Below are 19,720 nucleotides of genomic sequence, written 5' to 3' on the forward strand. Positions count from 1 at the left end.
GACCTTTACGACACTTTCACCTGCTTCTGTTCTATTTCATTTATTTTTTTTATTTAAGAAATCAGGTGTGAGGAGATTCAGATGGACGAAAGAGCTTGTGACCTAAGTGGATGCTTTGTGCCAACCGAGAGAGAGAGAGAGAGAGAGAGAGAGAGAGAGAGAGAGAGAGAGAGAGAGAGAGAAAAGTTTAAATTACATACCATTGTTTTTCTTCCCGTTGATGAACTGCGCAAACATTGCCAAGCACCGTTTCTTCTTCTTCTTCTTTCTTTCTTTCTTTCTTTCTTTCTTTTTATGTGCTTTTCAGGTATTCTTTTGAGGGGAACGGCCAAATAAAAACGAGTACTTTATATCCTCTCGAACAATCCAGCCGTAAACTTGCAATGATATTATTTCCATTTCATTTTCATTTCTTTTTCATATGCGCCGTCTGTCCCCGTGAAAATAACCATTTCTTCGTCCGATGTTTTTCGCCCCCTCTGCGTCGACCACAGTCAGGGCTCGAGTTTATATACATCCGCAGTCTGTCCGGAATTATCTGCAATTTTTTTTTTTCATTTTTATAGTTTTGTTTATTTCGTTACGTTACGAGGAAATTAATTGTTCCCGCATTCCTACAGAGTTCGTTTTATGCAGGATTCGCCGTAAAGACCTCATAGTACAGTACATGACTTTTCAGCGCTGTTGGCAGCGCGAAGACAGAAGTAAAGGCAGTTCTAAAATATGATTTTGATGTTGCTATTTAATAGATAAACAGATTTAAAGAATGTTTGAAAGCCGCCTTTTTCACGTTGATAGATCTGCGGAACATTTTGTGGTTGTTGTTGATGAAGGTGACTAGACATCCAGAATAAGAGAGGTTTTTAGAGGTACCTCGGTGACGACTTTTTGGTGGTCAGCATAAATCCAAAAAATAACAGAAGGAAAGTAGATTAAAAGACAACTTTCATTTTATTATTTTTTTCTATTTATTAGATAAATAAAAGGGCAGGCTATCTCCCCTTGTTTGCACATTACTGGACGATGTCAACTACTCATCGCTTACGCTTCAGTGTTTCGTCAATGAATAAAAAGCTGCAATAACGTAATGTAGATTGTCAATAATCTTCCCCTCAGCGGGGGTAGTGACGTCAGTGCGCCTCACGTGGTGCGCTGTATACATTACTTAGTAGTCTTTGCAGCGTCCCCTTGGTCCCTAGCTCAACCTCTTTCATTCTTTTTACTGCAACTCCGTTCATATTCTCTTTCTTCTATCATCCTTTCCACCCTCTCTAACAATTTTTATTTCTTAGTGCAACTGCTTTGAGGTTTTCCTCCTGTTACACCTTTCAAACCTTACTGCCATTGTCCCTTTCAGCGCTGAATGACCTCATAGGTCACAGCGCTTGGTCACCCGCATAAATTCTATTCTGTTTTATTCTAGAAAAAAATCTTTAAACAATAGTGTTTTGCTTAATTTGTCTTTTTGGTGTTTTGAAGTTTCTAGATGAGGAGAGAGACATAAATTTCAAAGCATTGTTATTTGGCCGCTGTTGCTGTTCGGATTAGGGAAATCATTTATTGTCGATCCATCTGTTATATGTGGAACTGAAAGCCTCTCTCTCTCTCTCTCTCTCTCTCTCTCTCTCTCTCTCTCTCTCTCTCTCTCTCTCTCTCTCTCTCTCTCTGTCTCGTAAGCTTTTTTGAGGTCACAATTGCAGATCAAATTGTGGATCACATTGCTAGAAACAACTTGTTAAACAGCCAACACGGTTTCAGACAAAATAGATCCTGCCTATCAAACAACCTCTTCGAGTTTCTTCATAACATGCTTGGTATTTACGACAGTAGTAGAGCAATAGATATACTCTACTTAGATTTCCAAAAGGCCTTTGATAAACATCTACCTAAGAAACTAATGACAAAAGCTAGAGCTTTAGGAATTGTATGAGAAACAGCAGACTGGATCGAAGAATGGCTAACTAATAGAAAACAGAGTCGTAATAAACGGGGAAGAATCAGAATGGGCAGATGTGACGAGCGGAGTTCCTCAGGGTTCTGTTCTTAGCCCGCTCGTGTTTTTATTTATATTAATGACATTGATGTATGATTCACTAGCGGGATAGCCAAATTTGCAGACGACACCAAACTAGGTGGAAATGCGGCAGACCCAGAGACAGTAGAAAGTTTAAGAAATTATCGAAAGAAAATAGGAGAGTGGTCAAAAAGAAGGTAAATGCCTTTTAATGTGGATAAATGTGAAGTGTTACAAATAGGAACAAACCCCTCATGCTAACTACATGCTGCTTGGGAATGACATAAATAGTGTAGAACAAGAAGAGGACCTTGGAGTTATTATTACCGAGGACTTAAAATCCACAAAACAGTGCATAACAGCTGAAAGGAAGGCACAGAAACTAGCGGGATACATAAAGAGGCAGTTCAAATACAGAAACAAGGAAACGGTGCTGCAGCTCTACACTTCAGTAGTTAGACCCCATCTTGAATATGCAGTACAGTTTTAGTCACCAACACTAAGAAAGGACATAAATAGATTATAAAGGGTACAAGCAAGAGCCACAATGTTAATTCCATCCATCAGGGAAATAGGTTACCAAAGACGACTAGAGAGCTTGAACATGTATGGCTTAGAAACACGACGATTGCGAGGACAACTAATAGAAACATTCAAAATACTGAAAGGCATAACAAAAGTAGACAGTAACCTATTTACGTTAAACGAAAACCAGACAAGAAATAATGGATGGAAACTAGAGCCGAAGAGATACAACACATCCCTCCCATTATTGGAACTTCTTTACATACAAGATATGTGACACGTTGAATAAACTGCCACCAGAAGTTGTAAACAGCAACAGTGTGGAGGAGTTTAAAAGAAAACTAGACAAAATCATTAGGACACTGTGAATGAACATTAAAACCTGCTCCTAGAGATAAATGAGCACACGATGGCTCCTCGGATGGACTAGAAAGTCTTTGAGGCATCCTAATCCTTGTAACTCTCTCTCTCTCTCTCTCTCTCTCTCTCTCTCTCTCTCTCTCTCTCTCTCTCCAATTCTCATTTAGGATATTAGGATGAGGTTACCAGCCTTATACCCTTTACCACCCTGGTTGCGACCCACCACAGAAAAGTAACAACCCCGTTCTGCCGGCATATGTAGGATTAAGTATCCGATCCAAATCTGGAGGAGTAGATCAGGAGGAGTTGCGAGGGTCCGGCCGATTATGCCGGTGAATCCTCTCTATCATTTGTATTGCAACCCTTCTGCCAGTAGCCTGTAACAGACTCCCTGGGTGGTCTCTCTCTCTCTCTCTCTCTCTCTCTCTCTCTCTCTCTCTCTCTCTCTCTACAACAGGAATGTCACTAGAACATTGTGGCCCTGTTCTCACCAAAAGAGGCATCACGGTCATGCCAGTTCTCTCGATTGGACAGCTTGTCTTTTTTTCTTCTTCTTATCTTTCTTCTTCGTTTATTCGGCTAAACGGACGGAATAAGAAAAGAAAGATTAAAACCCAAAGAGAGTTGTCTAAACTTCGAGCAAAGCTCCCTTTCTTAATTACATAATGGTATACATTTTGATGGAGTATTGGTCACTAACTTTTATCATTCCCTCTCCTCCTCCTCCTCCTCCTCCTCCTCCTCCTCCTTCTCCCCCTTCTCTCTTTACAAACACACACATATATATACATATATACTTTGTGTGTGTGTGTGAGTGAGTTTGTGCTTCTGTGTATAATTGCACAGCATACAATGAATAAGCAAGAGAAAGAGCCCACTTATTGTACCGTAACCAACTCTGAATTGCGATACGTCAAACCATTACAACATTAATTAGGATTCTCAATCTTCTTCTTCCTAGCTTAAACCCATTTTTATATGGGGTCGCCATTGCGAATGAGTCGTCTCCATCGATTTCTGTCCTGTGCCCCGTTCTCATTCACACCTTTCACAATCACGCCATTTCTTTCTTGGTCTTCCCTTCTTCCTTCTACCCCGCACTAACATTTCCATCGTATGTCTTCCAACATGACGTTCCTCCCTTCGTAACAAGTGTCCATACCATCGAAGCCTTCCTTCCTGTATTTTCTTCGATATTTCAACTACCTTTGTCGATTCTCTTATAAACTCATTTCTAATCCTATCTTCCCTTGTTACTCCCGACATCCATCTCAACATTCTCATTTCTGCTACATCCTTCTTCTTCTTCTCCTCTGTTTTCCTCATACTTGCTGTTTCTGTTCCATATAACATTGCTGGTCTGACCACCGTCCTATGAAACTTTCCTTTCAATTTCAGAGGGACCTTCTTGTCACAGAGGATTCTTAATAATGCTACTTAATGTTATGGAGGTGTTTGCATAAAAAAGCCATAGCATGTGGTGTTTTATATCTATTGTTATATAATTCTTCATGTTATCTAGTATTTTTGCCACAGTATTTTAGAATTCATGTTTTTGTCGTTAGGATCCTACCGTACATCCTAGTAAAGGATCTAGCCTTTACCTTATTTGGTCACCAACCTTGCTTCTTAATTAGAAGTCTATGTTGTATCTAATTTGGGAACCTGTCTTGCACATCATTTGGGAACCTATCTTGCACCTTATATAGCAACCTATCTTGTATCTTATTTGGGAACCTGTCTGGCGTTTGTTTTGGGAACTGTCTTGAGCCTCATTTGGGAAGCTACTTCACACTTCATTTGGGAACCTCTGGCATCTCATTTGGGAACCTATCTTACACATCTTTTGGGAAGCTACTTGGCACCTCATTTGGGAAACTCTGGCATCTCATTTGGGAACCTATCTTGCGCCTCATTTGGGAATCTACCTCGCACTTCATTTGGGAACCTGTCTGGTATCTCATTTGGGGACCTACCTTGCCCCTCATTTGGGAATCTACTTCTCACTTCATTTGGAAACCTGTCTGGCGTCTAATTTGGGAACCTATCTTGCGCCTCATTTGGAAATATATCTGGCATCATATTTGGAAGCTTGCCACCCTATTTGGGAACCCACCTTGCTCCATAATTGGGAACCTGTATTGCCTTTCATTTTGGTACCTTATAAGGGAATTTACTTTGGGCCCGGAATAAAAACTTATCTACAGATTATTTGGGAACCAAAGGCATATTATTTGGACCTAATTATGTCTTATTTTGGAACCTGACATTTTGCCTTTAAGCTCCGATTAGGCCTTATTGATAAACCTAATTTTTCCTGATAAGGGCTCAGCTTTGGAACCTGTTGTACCCTATTTAGCTGACCCTGTTTTAAGCTTATGACCAAAACTAGGCATAAATTAGTAGATTTTCTCAAGTTTTGCTTGAGACTTTTTCAATCAAAATTTGGGGTTTACCTTATCATTTCAGTTTGCACCCTTCCTTCCTCAAACCTTGTTCAGTTTTATGGCGTTAAGATTCAATTTCATGGAGAATCCTTTTTTTTTTTTTTTTTTTTTGGGGGGGGGGGGGAATTGTGATCATCTCATGCAGTATTGTGAATATCATGGCAGGTAGGCATGTATTTTTTTTTATATATATAAAATAAACTACTAGACTTCCATAACTAACTTTCCTTGCATCACCATTATCACACCTGAAGAGCTTAAAGGAAAACACTCGTGAAGACAGGTGACAGATGGGGTTCACTTCGGAATCTTGAATAGTAGAACACTTCGGTGATAAAAGTATTGCTTCTCAAACGGAGGGAAAAGCATTGGAACGTGAGAACTCACGGGCAATGGGGAGGGGGGGCGGGAAGACGGGGATTGCCAGAATTTAGAGGCGGAGGAACTAATAAAAGTTATAGAAGCTGTTAATTATAATTAGTATTCAGTTTACATTTGAACTGAACGTTAGATCATATTTTTGTTTTGGACAGTTCTTTAGTGTTTCCTTTACGGAAATTATCAATTAACAGTTTGGTGTAATATCTTAAACCCTAGTTTTTATCTGAGAAGACTGGGCCAACTACCGCCTTAAGCTAAAAGTATACAGAATTCGGTGGAATTTCCTGGTTTCTAGGGGTATACATGGCGTTCAGCACTCAATTTCTTATGGTTTAGTTCCTGCTAAATAACATATAATTGCACAGTGGACCTTATTGGGCACTAATTGCCTTTAAACGTCTACTAGAATGACGAGACCTTACTGACTGCCACATAGAAAACGATTGAAGTAAGTGGTTATTAATTGAAGGGTAACTGACATATTTACGGCGCCAACTCTTGGTAACTTCTTGGAAAGAGAGAGATCGAGCTAAGAGAGAATCATCAATCATCTGGGCGTCCAGCTGTGATACTTTGCATATTGAAGTTGTTAGCGCTGTTATTTGACGAAGAGTGATGCACGGGGCTGTGGGTTTTAAAAAGTAAACCAATGTTCGCTCTTGATCCCAATCGGCCAGCGTTAATCGCGCGGGAGTCGATACCAAATTGGTATGCAGAACTTTATGACGATTTACATCAGTTTTTCCTGATGCCCATCTATGCCGCTGAGTTCACCGAGGGCGTATCTGGTATGGCCGTATTTTACGTTTTCATTTCTTATTTATTTACGCTCCACTCTCTCTCTCTCTCTCGTCCAACGGCCACCTTGGGGAACTAGCAGGGAAGGAGTGTAAGACAAGCGAATGCCTCCCCATGGCCAGGCCACCTCTCGTACCACCCCTGCTCTCCTCCCTCCCCTGAAAACTTACTCTTACGAAGCCGTAGCGTAAATGGCGCCGTAGCCTTTTCGAGAAGAAGCAAATATGGACCTCCAATATAAAGTGATTAATAATATGGAGCCTCGGGCCATATAAACAGCTGTACGTGGTTTTCAGGCGGGCAGAAGTGTCTATCCCTCCCCAGACAATAAGGATCGCCAGCCCGAAGGACGACATCGCGTGCGTGGGCCTTACGTCCCGATGCGCTTTTGTCTCGTCTGCGCCTTCGAACCACCGATGTTACGAGGCCTTAAATAGGCATATTCACTGTTATCTCGCGATCCCAATTTTGGAATAGGGCTCATTTGCAGTGCGCGGGCTTCCTCCTCCTCTAACCCATTTTGGAGGGACCCAGAGAGTGGGGCCGGTGGAATGTACGACTTATGCTTTGGATGTAGCTCTTGTTGTTTTTGTTGTTGTTGTTGTTGTTGTTGCGCCTAGAGGTGCAAGGAAGGGGTAACAACAGAGAAAATAAAGAATAGGCAAATGCCAAGAAGGGAGCGAAAATCTGATAGGAGAGAAAAACAATCGCGCAAAGGAACTGCGTGGAGAAAGTAGGTAGGGGAAGAGTACAGGGAATGTGTAGATGGGTACAAGAACATAAAAAAAGGAGAAAATTGGTGATAAACAGTATCGTAGGATGCAAGAAAAGGATTGTGGTGTAAAAGGGATACAAGAGAAATGCAAAACATAAAATATGTTGCAAAGGTGTAACAAGAGTAGGAACAAACAAGATGGGTTCCCGTTAATGGTTTTGGCTTCTGCGAAAAGCGTCGCAATTTTAGCCGAGGAAAGAAAGGTCAGGATTACGAGGATGGATACGTGTGGTCCAGTGGTTAGGATATTTGCCCGCAACTTGTAATTAGTCGAGTGTGGTGAGTCGCAGCTGGGGGTGAAGGGATCATGGGGCCAGCAGCCTCATTCCAAAAAGGTTGCTGAGGACCAGAAGGCTCACACCATCTGGAGCCACTTCTCCTACAGGACGATAGGTTTATCTAAGAGACGCGAAATAACCCAAGAATATCTTGATCGCTTTAAAGAAGAGAGAGAGAGAGAGAGTAGGCGTCACTAGACTAACCAAGATTAGAACAAACCCTATTAAATCACAGTAGATGAAATGTTTTGGGAAACGCAGGAGGAAGTTAGAGAAACCCCACATTTTGTAGGTTGGAATGAAGGTTTAATCAAATTGGGTTGGATGCCGCCCCTTACAATTCCATCAGACATGTAAAAACCGTCACAATAATTGCTAATTTCTATAAACTGCCCTCCCTGCTAATGACTGCGCTTACATTTTTTTTCCTTAATCAAAATATTTATGGGTAATTGGCTTGCATTGTATCATATGATATCTATAGTCATTCCATGTTGAAGAAAGGGCTTTGCACAGGAACAAATTTAATGTATTTTATCAACTAGTTATTGTATATATGTCTTTTTTTTTTAGTTTGTTTTATTAATTTATATTTTGCTCTGGCTGAAATGTACGTCGCTGCTACTCATGACATCCACGACCGCATTTTTCCAACAAAATAAGCTAATACAGAGCCTGGAGATATTTCAGATATTTTTGTTTGCATTAATCTCACGAACCTTAGTTTTGTTTTTCGGACGAACAAATTCATCTTGAAGCGTTTTCCATCAGTAGTATCATTCCATTTGGGATAATTTCTCACGGACAAATGTCTTGATGTGGATAAAACATTCTATTTTTAAAAATATGTTTTAAGATAATTCTTTAGCGAAAGGCTTATTCTGTTGGCATGATAGATTCAGTGCAATTGTTTTCCATTCGTATGTTCTCATTGTTCGTGTTTTATTATTTATTTATTTATTTTTAGACCCATGGGCAAATTTATTTAGTGAAATTGTTTTCCATTCCTTTTTTTTATTTTTTTTATTTTATTTTTTTAGACCCATGGCAAATTTAGCTCCAAGGGAGGACCGTCGAGATATCTCTGAGTTGATTCTGTAACGTTCTTGTTATTTGAACATTGATGTCAATTTGTAAAGATGTTACCAAGATGCTCCTCTGATGGGTTTGCTGTACTTGGTGCTGTCCTGAAATAATCCTTTCATCAGACAGGAAAACGAATTCACACCATAGGAGAATGATACCAAGTACGGAATCTTAAATGCAGGGAGAATTATTCTTCTTTCAAGCTCTGCTCTGGAGAACTCCCTTCCAACCTGTACCTTACAACCACGTACAATGAAAGCATCACGGCCAGAACACAATAATTACTTCTGTGTTAATTATTTTCTTCGCTTTCATTTTCCATGTAAAAAAAAAAAAGTCTTATGTCTGACAAGAGCTGTGACCCGTAGTGAGAGAGAGAGAGAGAGAGAGAGAGAGAGAGAGAGAGAGAGAGAGAGAGAAATAAGGATAGAGACGGACGAGGGAGATATTTACCAGGAGATAAGAATGAGAGAAAGTCTACACAGAAAGAGAATTTCATGCTGAATACTCGACGAGTCTCTGTGTGCAGAAAACGATTACGCATCTCATCGTTAGTTATCTGACTGATACAGTGTCTTAACAATATTAATGTCAGCCTGTTATTCTTCCCCGTGTTTTACATTTCGTTTGTTTTATCTATATCAATGAATTCATTTATTCATTTATTTATAAACACGATCCAGTAGATCTCGAAATTCTTGTCTGATTTAAAGTTAAGGTAATCTCTCTCTCTCTCTCTCTCTCTCTCTCTCTCTCTCTTCTCCTCTTCTCTCTCTCTCTCGTATGCCGACAATAGTCCCAGTGCTTGGTCTGCAATTGCAGACCTTTGTTGGGACCAGGAATCTTTGACTCTATCTGTTAAGGTCAGCGGGTACTGCGACCTTTTCCGCGCCGTGTACCCATGTTAGGATATTTAGCCATCACTCCTCCTTGCTGGATGGACCCTGGCGTCCCGACGGTTTCCAGGCCCCTGCCTGGAAGAACCAGTCGTGCCAGGCATGGCGATGAAAAGAGAGATGTGTATGTGTGCGTGTTCATGGTGGATATGTGTATGTGTAATGTGGATACATGTTTGCTTTGATGACATTAATGCTGCAATATGCGACAATCCTGGTAGGAGTTACAGTCCACCTTCTGAAATTCCCATAGGTTATAATTGAATGCTATTTTCCAGGATAGAAAAGTTTTATTAGTATATGTAAATCATGGACAACTTTTGCAATTTCCTGCCACTGTATTTTTATGACTGAAGGATTTCATTGTTCTTAGTAATTGTCTCTTATTCCGAAAATAACGTCAGTATCATATATCTGATCTAGTTACAAGTTATTTTGAACTCATATGATAGAAAATAAGTTATAAGGTCATTTTAAGCAGTTTAAACAAAGTTGAATTTTATGCCTTTTTAGAATGTCGAATGTGATTACATAAAATGCATTACCAGTTATTTTGTCAGATTACTGAAATTCTGCTTGTGATTTCAGGGGCCGTCGGCGTCAGAGGATATTCAAGTTGAAGTTCCATCACCAGGCCCTTCCTCCGGAGTACCTCGACCACTATGAAGCCAGCTTACGCCACGAGCAGAGAGCAGCGGCTGCCGCCTCTTCCAACTCTTCCCCGGCTACCACCCCGACGACAGCTCGCCAACACCGGGAGACTTTGGCCTCCTCCGACCCCTCTGTCAAAGACATGAGAGACGTGACGATGGGCGGCTTGCAGAGTGGGGTCCCTAGGAAAGGTGGCCGTGGACGCGGACGCAGCCAGAGGTCCCCGCGACCCATAACAATTCACGAAGCGGGAGAAGGTGCCACAGAAGCACTGCTGAGAGACCTGCTCTTGACGAGACCGCATCTACACCAGGCTGCGTTGCAGCAGGTGGCGCTCGCCCGTGCCCAATCCGTGCCCTCCATCATGCTGGCGAGCCAGCATGCTAATCGCGGGCCCCCGAGCCCTGGAACCGTAACACCCGAAGAGCATTTGCCGTACATGGGGGAAATGTTGCTGGACACCAGACCCAGACGAGGCAGAAAGCCCAAGAAAGCTGATATTACGCACCTCATCACCAAAAATTATGGTCTTGCTGGAATAGGTGATGTCCGAATGCTGCACGAGTCCCTTCCCATGCAGCACTTGGAGCACCCATTGCAGCAGCTGCACCAGCAGCGTGAACAACATCATCAGCAACAGCAGCAGCAGCAGCAGCAACATTTGCATCAAGATGGAGCATCACCTGAAGATTACACAATGATGGAGCAAGAAACCCTAGCGAGATCTAGGAGCTATTCTTTACTGCATACTGCCCTTACAGCAGCAGAGGCTGAGGATCAGAACGAACCTCTCAACCTGTGTGTTCGTGATGTGCCTCTAAAATGTGACCCAGAACAGTCCAAAACAGTGAGAAGTCGTCCTGATCTTCCAAGGATTAAATTAGAACCTTCTCCGCCAATGGAGGAAGAGGAAAGTGCAAGTGGAAGTGGGATCAACTCTCCTGACAATGTGACTTGGGTGACTAGTAGCCGACTGGGTGTAGCACCTCACTGGCTGCACGATTATCGCCTGAAGTCAGAGGATGGGCTGAGCTCTGGCCACTCGACGCCCTCTCTCTGCTCACAGTCGTCGCACATGCCGTCCCTTTCGCCTCCTGCTTTCCCGCACATGTCTCCTCCACCACCTCTCGCCTCTCCTCACAGGCATCTTCCAAGCCATTTCATGGCAATATCTCCCCAGTCTCCACACTCTCCTTCCCCAGTACCTGCTGCATCACCTCTGCCACCGGGACATCATCAGCGCCACATTCATGCACTCCTGAAGGAGAGGCTAGAAGAGGCAGCCCGAGAACGCCTTTCTCCACACGATTTATTTGGTAAAGACAGAGGTTCTGGAAGAAGTGCTAGAAGTGGATCAGGGGGAGCTCGTAAGAAGCGCTCTCCAATTTTCATTCCTCCGGCAGATCCAAGCACAGAAGTCAGTATATGTAAATTTAAGTTTACCGGTGGGCCAAACCCTATTCTTGAGGAGAAGAAGAAAGTAAGTGTTGATGCTGGTGGAACCTTGCGTTATTTTAGTGGAGGTGAACGGGGAGTGACTCGGGACTCGAGAGCTGTAGGAGCACATTTACGGCTTTCAGGTAAGCTGCTTGATAATATTTCTAAGTGTGAAAAGGACGTGAAGAAAATTAGACTTGAGAGTGACACAGATGATACTTGTAGCCTCTCCGGTATGGGAAGTGCACCAACGTCTCCAGTTGGGACCCTAGAGCATGGAATGCAGCCCCCATCACTTGCACCACCCATAGAGGATTCTCCTAAGCGTAAACGACGATCAAAGAAGTCATCAGTTCGAGAGAAGTTAGAGCAGACGTTGAGAGAACGTGGCCTTCTAATTCAGACACAACAAGTGGAATCTGCTGAGGGTGCCACCTACTGCAAATTCCGACAACTGCGCAAGTTCACCCGTTACCTGTTCCGCAGTTGGAAAGACTACTTGCCTGGCCAGCTGCAAGAAGGGGACCTTCACTTGGATGGGACTGCCGACCCTCGATACCCTCACCACATGGCTAGCGGGCCATTGACACCAGATCACCGTTGAGTTTTGTTGGTGTGGTCCCACATAAGCTGACATGGGCATTTATATAGCATAAATATGGGCTGGAACTGAACAGCAGTCCATGTAGGTTGTGATGCACCCATCAGCCGCCCTGGTTGTGATGCACAAAGTACAACATAGAACCTTCCAGGTCCCAGGCTGGTCCCGTTTCTCCACTTAAACTTATGTAGCTACAACCCTAAGGAGGCGTCTGTCTCCTTTTGTTGTTCCAAATAGTCCGCAATAAGTCAAATATTAGAGACTGTTTCCTTTCACAATCATTTCCAGTTTTGTGACGAACTGCACCTGGAGTGCAGGGTTTTTTCTCCTTATTTTTTCTACCTTCATAATAGTAAGATGAGGTTTCCCAAGAAAAGGTTTATGTGGTTAAGAAGAGGTTCCCTTGGAGTGCATACTACTACTACTACTACCACTACTACAGTTTTCCAACCCTTCATCAGCATAAACCCATTCATAGATGGGTGTGGCTCCTAGACTTTAAAAAAATAAACTATGACCCTGGGAGGTGACCAAAATCTTCAAGAGAAAACCCCTCATTAGTAGCGCTTTTTATTCTAGGAGCCCCTCCATATGGAATGTGTTCTGGAAGCATGTCCAAATGGAATGTCTACCTCCTTCATTCCCAAATGTATTTTAGTATGATTTCCTTCCCGTGAATGATGATAAAAGAGTATTTTTCCAAAATCTTTTAGGGATGTTTGTTTCAAGATGGCCTCTACTAATCACTTCATGTCTTTTGAAAAGATTTTGGAAGTGCGATTTGGTACCCCAAACAAAGTTGTGTACATACTGTCTTTGATCTGTGAATGACATAGTTGCTGCCACCCCGTCAAGCCTTGTTATGCCCCAAGTTGAATAGCCGTATGCCCCATACCCCCCTTGGGAAGTTGATCTCACGTCTCACACCTGTTTGGACATCTAAGTCTTACAGGCTGTCTTGATCCTGCCAGTCTTGTGTTCATGATGACCAAGTGTCTTTTTCTGTATATCTTGTGGCTGTCTCTTTCGTTTTATGTCTCGTGTGTTCTCTCTGTTTCCTCTTCCTCGTCTTTCCTCACCTCTGAATCTCGTGCCTTGTGAGTAATCGTCCATTGCTGTGCATCAAAACAATGAATGGTTCCCTGGAAATATTCCATAACAAGCAATGGACTCGGCCTGTGAACAGTTCAAATACTGTACATACTATATCTCATTACTGTCGTATTTGTTAACATTGTGGGTGAAGAATTCGTTATGACTGTACGTGAGTTGACTTAACATACTTATGTCCTAGCAACGACCGTTCTATCTTGAATGTCTTTTGGATGACCTTGCATCATGTGAATTTATGGATGTCACTCCTGGCTTCTTTTCGTTCCTTGTGATTCCTTAGGCTGGCCAATATTCTAACAACGACAAATTAAAGCTCCAAAAATATATATGGTTGTCCCCCTCTCTTCAGTGAAATTCCAATAAGAAAGTTAAGGTAATCAAGAGCAGAGGCATTGATCTTTCTTCTTCTTTGCCTTACGAGTGTGGAGTGACAGTCTTTTTCAAATACTCAATTCTTCTTAACAACTGTCCGAAGAAGCCAATAAATACTTAGTATTCTCTTTTAATATCTCAAAATTTCATAATGAAACAAAACGCATTATTTTATGTTTTGTGAAGAGAACACCAAGATTAGTTCTTCTGCTGACCATTTATAATCTGAGTTTCCATTTATAATCTGAGTTTTACTTCCCGCTGTTAATTACTCAGGTAGTGGCTGTGTTAGTATTGGTGATGTTTATTCTTCACAAAAATAAGTATCACGATTTGTCAGCCCAGTTTTGCTCCGCCTTTCTTAAATGATAATGCTCCTTTCGAAACGAGTCTGCATTCTTTGTCGGAAAGGCCTATCGTATAGAGTTGAGTATTGTGGACAGCGGAACACTAATTTCGTTGAATAACATCAATTGTTACGTTGAGGTTGGGATACAACGATTAGCTGGTCAGTCCTCATTTTTCCTTCCTTCATCTCCGATGAGGTTAATCTGATGCCATATACTAGTATGTGCTACATTCATTGTTTGTGCAAATGACAAGAAAATGTTAAGAGGCAGAGATTGATGTTAAACAGCTTCAATCACAGCTTGGATCTGTAATTGTAAAGAAACTGAGCTTATAGAAAATATTTTTTAATGTTCAATCAAATGATCAACTGGCGTTAGTAGCAAGATATAATAATGTACAAGAAAATGAAAAATAAGAGTAAAATATTCTCTTCAAGGGAACCGTCAGTTTTTCACTCTCATAGAGGGTTTTGACGAGCGAGTTTTTCATCAGATCTCCAGCTCTGACCACCTGAAGTGTTTCATTTACCGAGTTTTTTTTCCATAGCTGAGGTTGTGCGTTGTAAATGATGGTATGAATTTTTTTTTCTTGGTTTTCTTTCTTTTGATGTAAAGAATTGCAGTGATAGCTAGTTTTGTACCAATAATGCGCGTTGATCACGCATTGCTGTAGAAAAAGAAGAAAGTACTGTATGCCCCTATGCTATGCAGTAGTAGTTATTCTTGTCAGTTGTGAACTTGGACCTGGATCTCAGTGGGAATTGCAGCATGCACGGTTGTTAAGGAAACTCAAGATACTTTAGTTCGAGTCATCTGATTGTTCTCAAGAGTAAAAATTGCTGCAGTATTGTAACCACTGAGATTTTGAGCCATCATAGATTTTTAAAAATGTCATAGAGTCTTGAATATATGAAGCAGGATTCTTCTCTATTTTAGTTAAGAGGAAAGTTATAATAGGCTGGAAAGAAATGAAATGTTCTATTTTTCATACCTAAGAATTCTACCTGTGTTGCGTCACTCCTGACTCTCAGAGGAACAATGGTCAGCCCGGTGTATTTCGATATTTGTCAGTTTTCTGAAAGGAGACAAAAATTTGTGAGGGTGAACACGATTAGTTTTTGCATATTTGTCCATATGAAGGGAGTTCCCAGTTTTTTTACTTTTTTTCTTTTTTTTTCTTTTTACTGATTTAAGGTTCCGAAAACTAAGTCAATTATGTTAGAGTTCCAGGGCAGTACTTATTTTTGTAAACCGATTGTATGATTTTCTGTTGAAAATTAATCATTTGGAATTAACGTGTGATGTACTGCTGCTGTTTTTATAGTATGGAAGTTATTATTATTATTATTATTATTATTATTATTATTATTATTATTATTATTATTATTATTATTATTATTATTATTATTATTATTATTATTATTATTATTATTTTATGCTCATCGGATTGACATTTATCGAAGGTCGTGTTCTTTTGATTTCTGAATGGGAATCCATCCCTTTTCCGTCTTACTGTATTTTTCCAAGTATTACGTCATAATCTCCCCGTGGGCTTCATCAACAACCAACCAAAAAATTGTGTATATTATAATGACTACTTTGTATATTTATGCTCTAATGCCTGTATAGATCGAAATATGACTAATATATTTAGACAAAAATAAAACCTGATTAATACAGAATACTGGCCGCGAGTTTGAGGGTTCGTCCTGTGACTTGAGCAACCAGCTGTTTCTTTGACAACTGTTGACTTGCCATGATGATTCGAATTTTTTAAATACTGGTGTACAGTAAATCACAACTACTGTGCTAAAGTGCCCCTCGGTGTTACAGTTTACGCTATACATTTTTATCTGGTATTCTGTTTACACAATCGCACACAGACTCCTCAAACGTGTGTGCACACACTAATATTTTATATATATATATATATATATATATATATTATTATATATACTTTTATTTAAAATAATATATATATATATATATATATTATATATATATATATATATATATAATATGTGTGTGTGTGTGTGTATATGTATATAATTATATATTATACATATATTATATATATATATATATATATAATATATATACATATATATATATATATAATATATATATATTATATATAATATATAATATATATATATTATATATACTATACCTTTATATATATATGTATATGTATATATATTATATATTATACATATATATATATATATATATATATATATATATAATATATATTATATATAATGTATGTGTTTGTGAATACAGTGATGGTTAAAAACATATATCCATTATCAATTATAAACAAAAGAACTAGACGTCAAAGCGCCGTGTTAATTACACGTAGACTTGTGATCAAAACCGACTCCTCAGCGCACAGAGTAAACAAACGCTTTCTGTAAGACTACATAGTAGGCTCTTCATTGCTTCCCGTTGACCCGTTACGTTTCACACGAATCTCACTGTGGTTGACATGAAACCCAGATCGAGTTCCTCCGGTTCGTTCTCTGCTGTTTGTAGCCTTCAGATGACCTGCAAGACTTTAGAGATGACCTGTGAAGCTTAAAATGACCTATGCTACTTTAAGTACCTTGTGCTGTTTCAAAAAGACATTTTTGGAAGACATGAACCAAGGCTTGTTGACTGTAACGCTGTTTTGACCATGCCTTGAGACCTTTTGTCACAAATCTTCCATGGCACATTGAATTTCTTCGATGATTTTGAAGCTGTGTTACCAATTCAACATTGCTTGCATTTTAGAATATCTTACACGAGTATGTTTAGATAAATGTTCATCCTTGCATACAAAAGTATAGTAATCTGAGGTTGTTTAACGTATCCTTTATAAACTATTGGACATTATACGTAGATGTTTTTCGACATGTGACCTTTATGTTCCAAAGCCACGCACCACTTACTGGCGAAGAGGTAGCGATGGTTTCATTCACGAAAGGCGAGACAAAGACACATTTCCCCTATTTTCCTACAACACATTGAAACTTCTTGTATTTATACCATCATGTATTGGTTGAAGTCATTAGATGTTCAATGTTTTTAACGAAAAATTCACCATCGTTGTGCTCCGTGTTAAGAGATGGTATACGATACAAGTGAGGGCAATTCGCATCCTCCGTCACGGTGGTCGACGGAGTGGAAAGCTGGTTGCTGGGTCATAGCCGAGCGGACAACACCTCGACGAAAGTAAACGATAAAAACTCGCGGAAAACGTCCGTCTAGCGTGGTGGCAGCTCTAGTCTAGTTGTTAGGGAGAATGAGCTTTATGATAGGATAGTTTTAGGGCGAGTTTGTGGAATGTTAACCTGATAAATAAATAAATTAAAAAAATAATCTACACAGTCCTCGTTCAACTAGTGACATCCATCCTTACTTTTTCGTTCACCCAAGTGAGAGTCCAATCTGTACATAAATGTAAGGTTTCTGTTCCAAGAAACGAAACAATAAAAAATGCATTTTTTCGATAAAAAACAATAATGTTTCCTGCAGATTGTCGGAGTTGCATTTATTCTGCGGGAAGGTATGACTATCTTTCTACACCACAATTATCTACTTGTTGACCATAAAATAAAAACATTCTAATGAAGCTTCGTTTTTATTTCATCCTTCATATCTGTGAAATATAAATTTGTTCATGTCAATTTGCATTCCTTGAAAAAGATTCTCGTTGGGCGAGTGGTTTACGTGCTCGCCTTCCTTTTGGGTAGTTCGAAGTTCATTTCTCCGCTCTGCCAACGTGGAACCAGAGGAATTTATTTCTGGTGATTAGAAATTGATTTCTCGATATAATGTGGTTCGGATCCCACAATAAGCTGTAGGTCCAGTTGTTGCGTAATTAATCGGTTCCTAGCCAAGTAAAAAATATCTAATCCTTCTGTCCAGCCTAGGAGAGCTATTAATCAGCTCAGTGGTCTGGTTGAACAAAGATATACTTTTCAGCATTGCCCATTCTATTAGACTTCTTTTACCATAATTTCCTTCGAGTTCTTATGATAATTCCACTTTGACTCCAAATCATTGCCAAGGGTTAACGGCTAAAGGCACTTTTTAACTATAAGAATTTCAAATCTGTCAGAACAGTAAGAGACTCGCATCACAAAGCAAGCAAGATAGGGTGCACTTTTACAGATCAACAATGATAGACCGATGCAATTCTACGGACACCGTTCTCCCAGTTTAACTAATTTCTCTGACTATTCATTCAGTACTACCGCGTGTAGGAGGAACCAGAACCCAAGCTGCATTCATCTCGGTGGTTGGCAGTTATTATGAAACAAATCCTGTAAATAGCTTAAGCTGAACCAAAGCCGCTGTCAGCTCAGTTTGGTGAATGGTCTGCTGTACAGCATCTACCCTACAATTAACCTCAAGTGAAGAATGAAAACCTGTCGCTCGCTTTCAGTTGCTTGGCTCTATAGGCACGAAGACTTGCAAGCAAGGTGGCTTTTTAAGTAAAGGGAACAGTGAGTAAACGAAAAACGTTAGCTAACATGTCACTCTTGATAAAGGTTAATAGTTGTTAGTTAATAAGTGAATTAAAAGTTATTAAATTATTTATATCAGACTGACTGCCCACCGCCAAGTACAGTTAACATAATGTTTTGATCATAGCAAATAACAGAACGGCCAAATTTTACGAATGATTTCTTGATAGAAAATCAGTTTTTTGGCCAAGTCTAGGCTATGCAGTTGCAGTTAGTCTATTGGCGGAGCGCTGTTTCATGGAGTCTATGATGAAATGAAAACTGCTGTAGGGTGATTCTAAATTTGAAATTATTACTTAGTCCCTTTTACTGGTTCATTGTCGCTTACAGCAAAAACACGTGATAGTATTTCCATTTAATTCTATCTTTAGAATAGAGAGATAAATGGTCCATAATAAATTAGCCTAAGAATATAATGAAGATAGAGCTCTATTGTGCAGGGGCGTAACTCACGGGGGGCGGGGACGTGTCACCCACAAAGTTTGAGTCAGGGGAGACACAATATACTCTGTCCCCCCTAAAATGATAAAGATTATGGTCAAATATCACGCTCCTACGGAGACAGAGCAAGGAAAATTGAATTATTGCCCCTTAAAAACAGTGCCCTGAAGTTTTCTTTGAACCTCTGAAGAAGATTTATATAAGTTTGAAAGAATAGTTGGTATATTATAAAGTATTTTAAATATTTATTTATTATTCATTTAACTATTAATGAAATCCTACCTCCCTTGTATCATATTTTTTGAACAGATAAGGGAGAAAAGTTGCAAGGGATTTAAGGGGCTTTGTTTCATGTATAAGAAAAATCAATGACGTACAGCTACTGACAAGCATATCTTAGTTTTACCAGACCACTGAGCTGATTAACAGCTCTCCTAGGGCTGGCCCGAGGATTAGATATTTTTACGTGGCTAGGAACCAATTGGTTACCTAGCAACGGGACCTACAGCTTATTGTGGGATCCGAACCACACTATACCGAGAAATGAACTTCTATCACCAGAAATAAATTTCTCTGATTCCGCGTTGACCGAGTCGGGGATCGAACAACTACTGACAAATTCTATATATATATATATATATATATATATATATATATATATATATATATATATATATATAT

The 19,720-nt window shown here is 40.0% G+C and overlaps 1 protein-coding gene across 1 annotated transcript in view; it reads left to right on the forward strand.

Moving 5' to 3' along the window:
• Positions 1-15,992, forward strand: part of LOC135226967 (uncharacterized) — a 151,058-nt gene extending 135,066 nt beyond the window's left edge. Inside the window, exon 3 of the mRNA XM_064266670.1 lies at positions 10,149-15,992. Within this exon, the coding sequence (XP_064122740.1) occupies positions 10,149-12,252 (2,104 nt within the window). The 3' untranslated portion in view covers positions 12,253-15,992. The remainder of the gene's footprint in view (positions 1-10,148) is intronic.
• The last annotated feature ends 3,728 nt before the right edge of the window (positions 15,993-19,720 follow it).

This window comes from Macrobrachium nipponense, chromosome 15, assembly GCF_015104395.2.
Source record: "Macrobrachium nipponense isolate FS-2020 chromosome 15, ASM1510439v2, whole genome shotgun sequence".
Lineage (NCBI taxonomy): Eukaryota > Metazoa > Arthropoda > Malacostraca > Decapoda > Palaemonidae > Macrobrachium > Macrobrachium nipponense.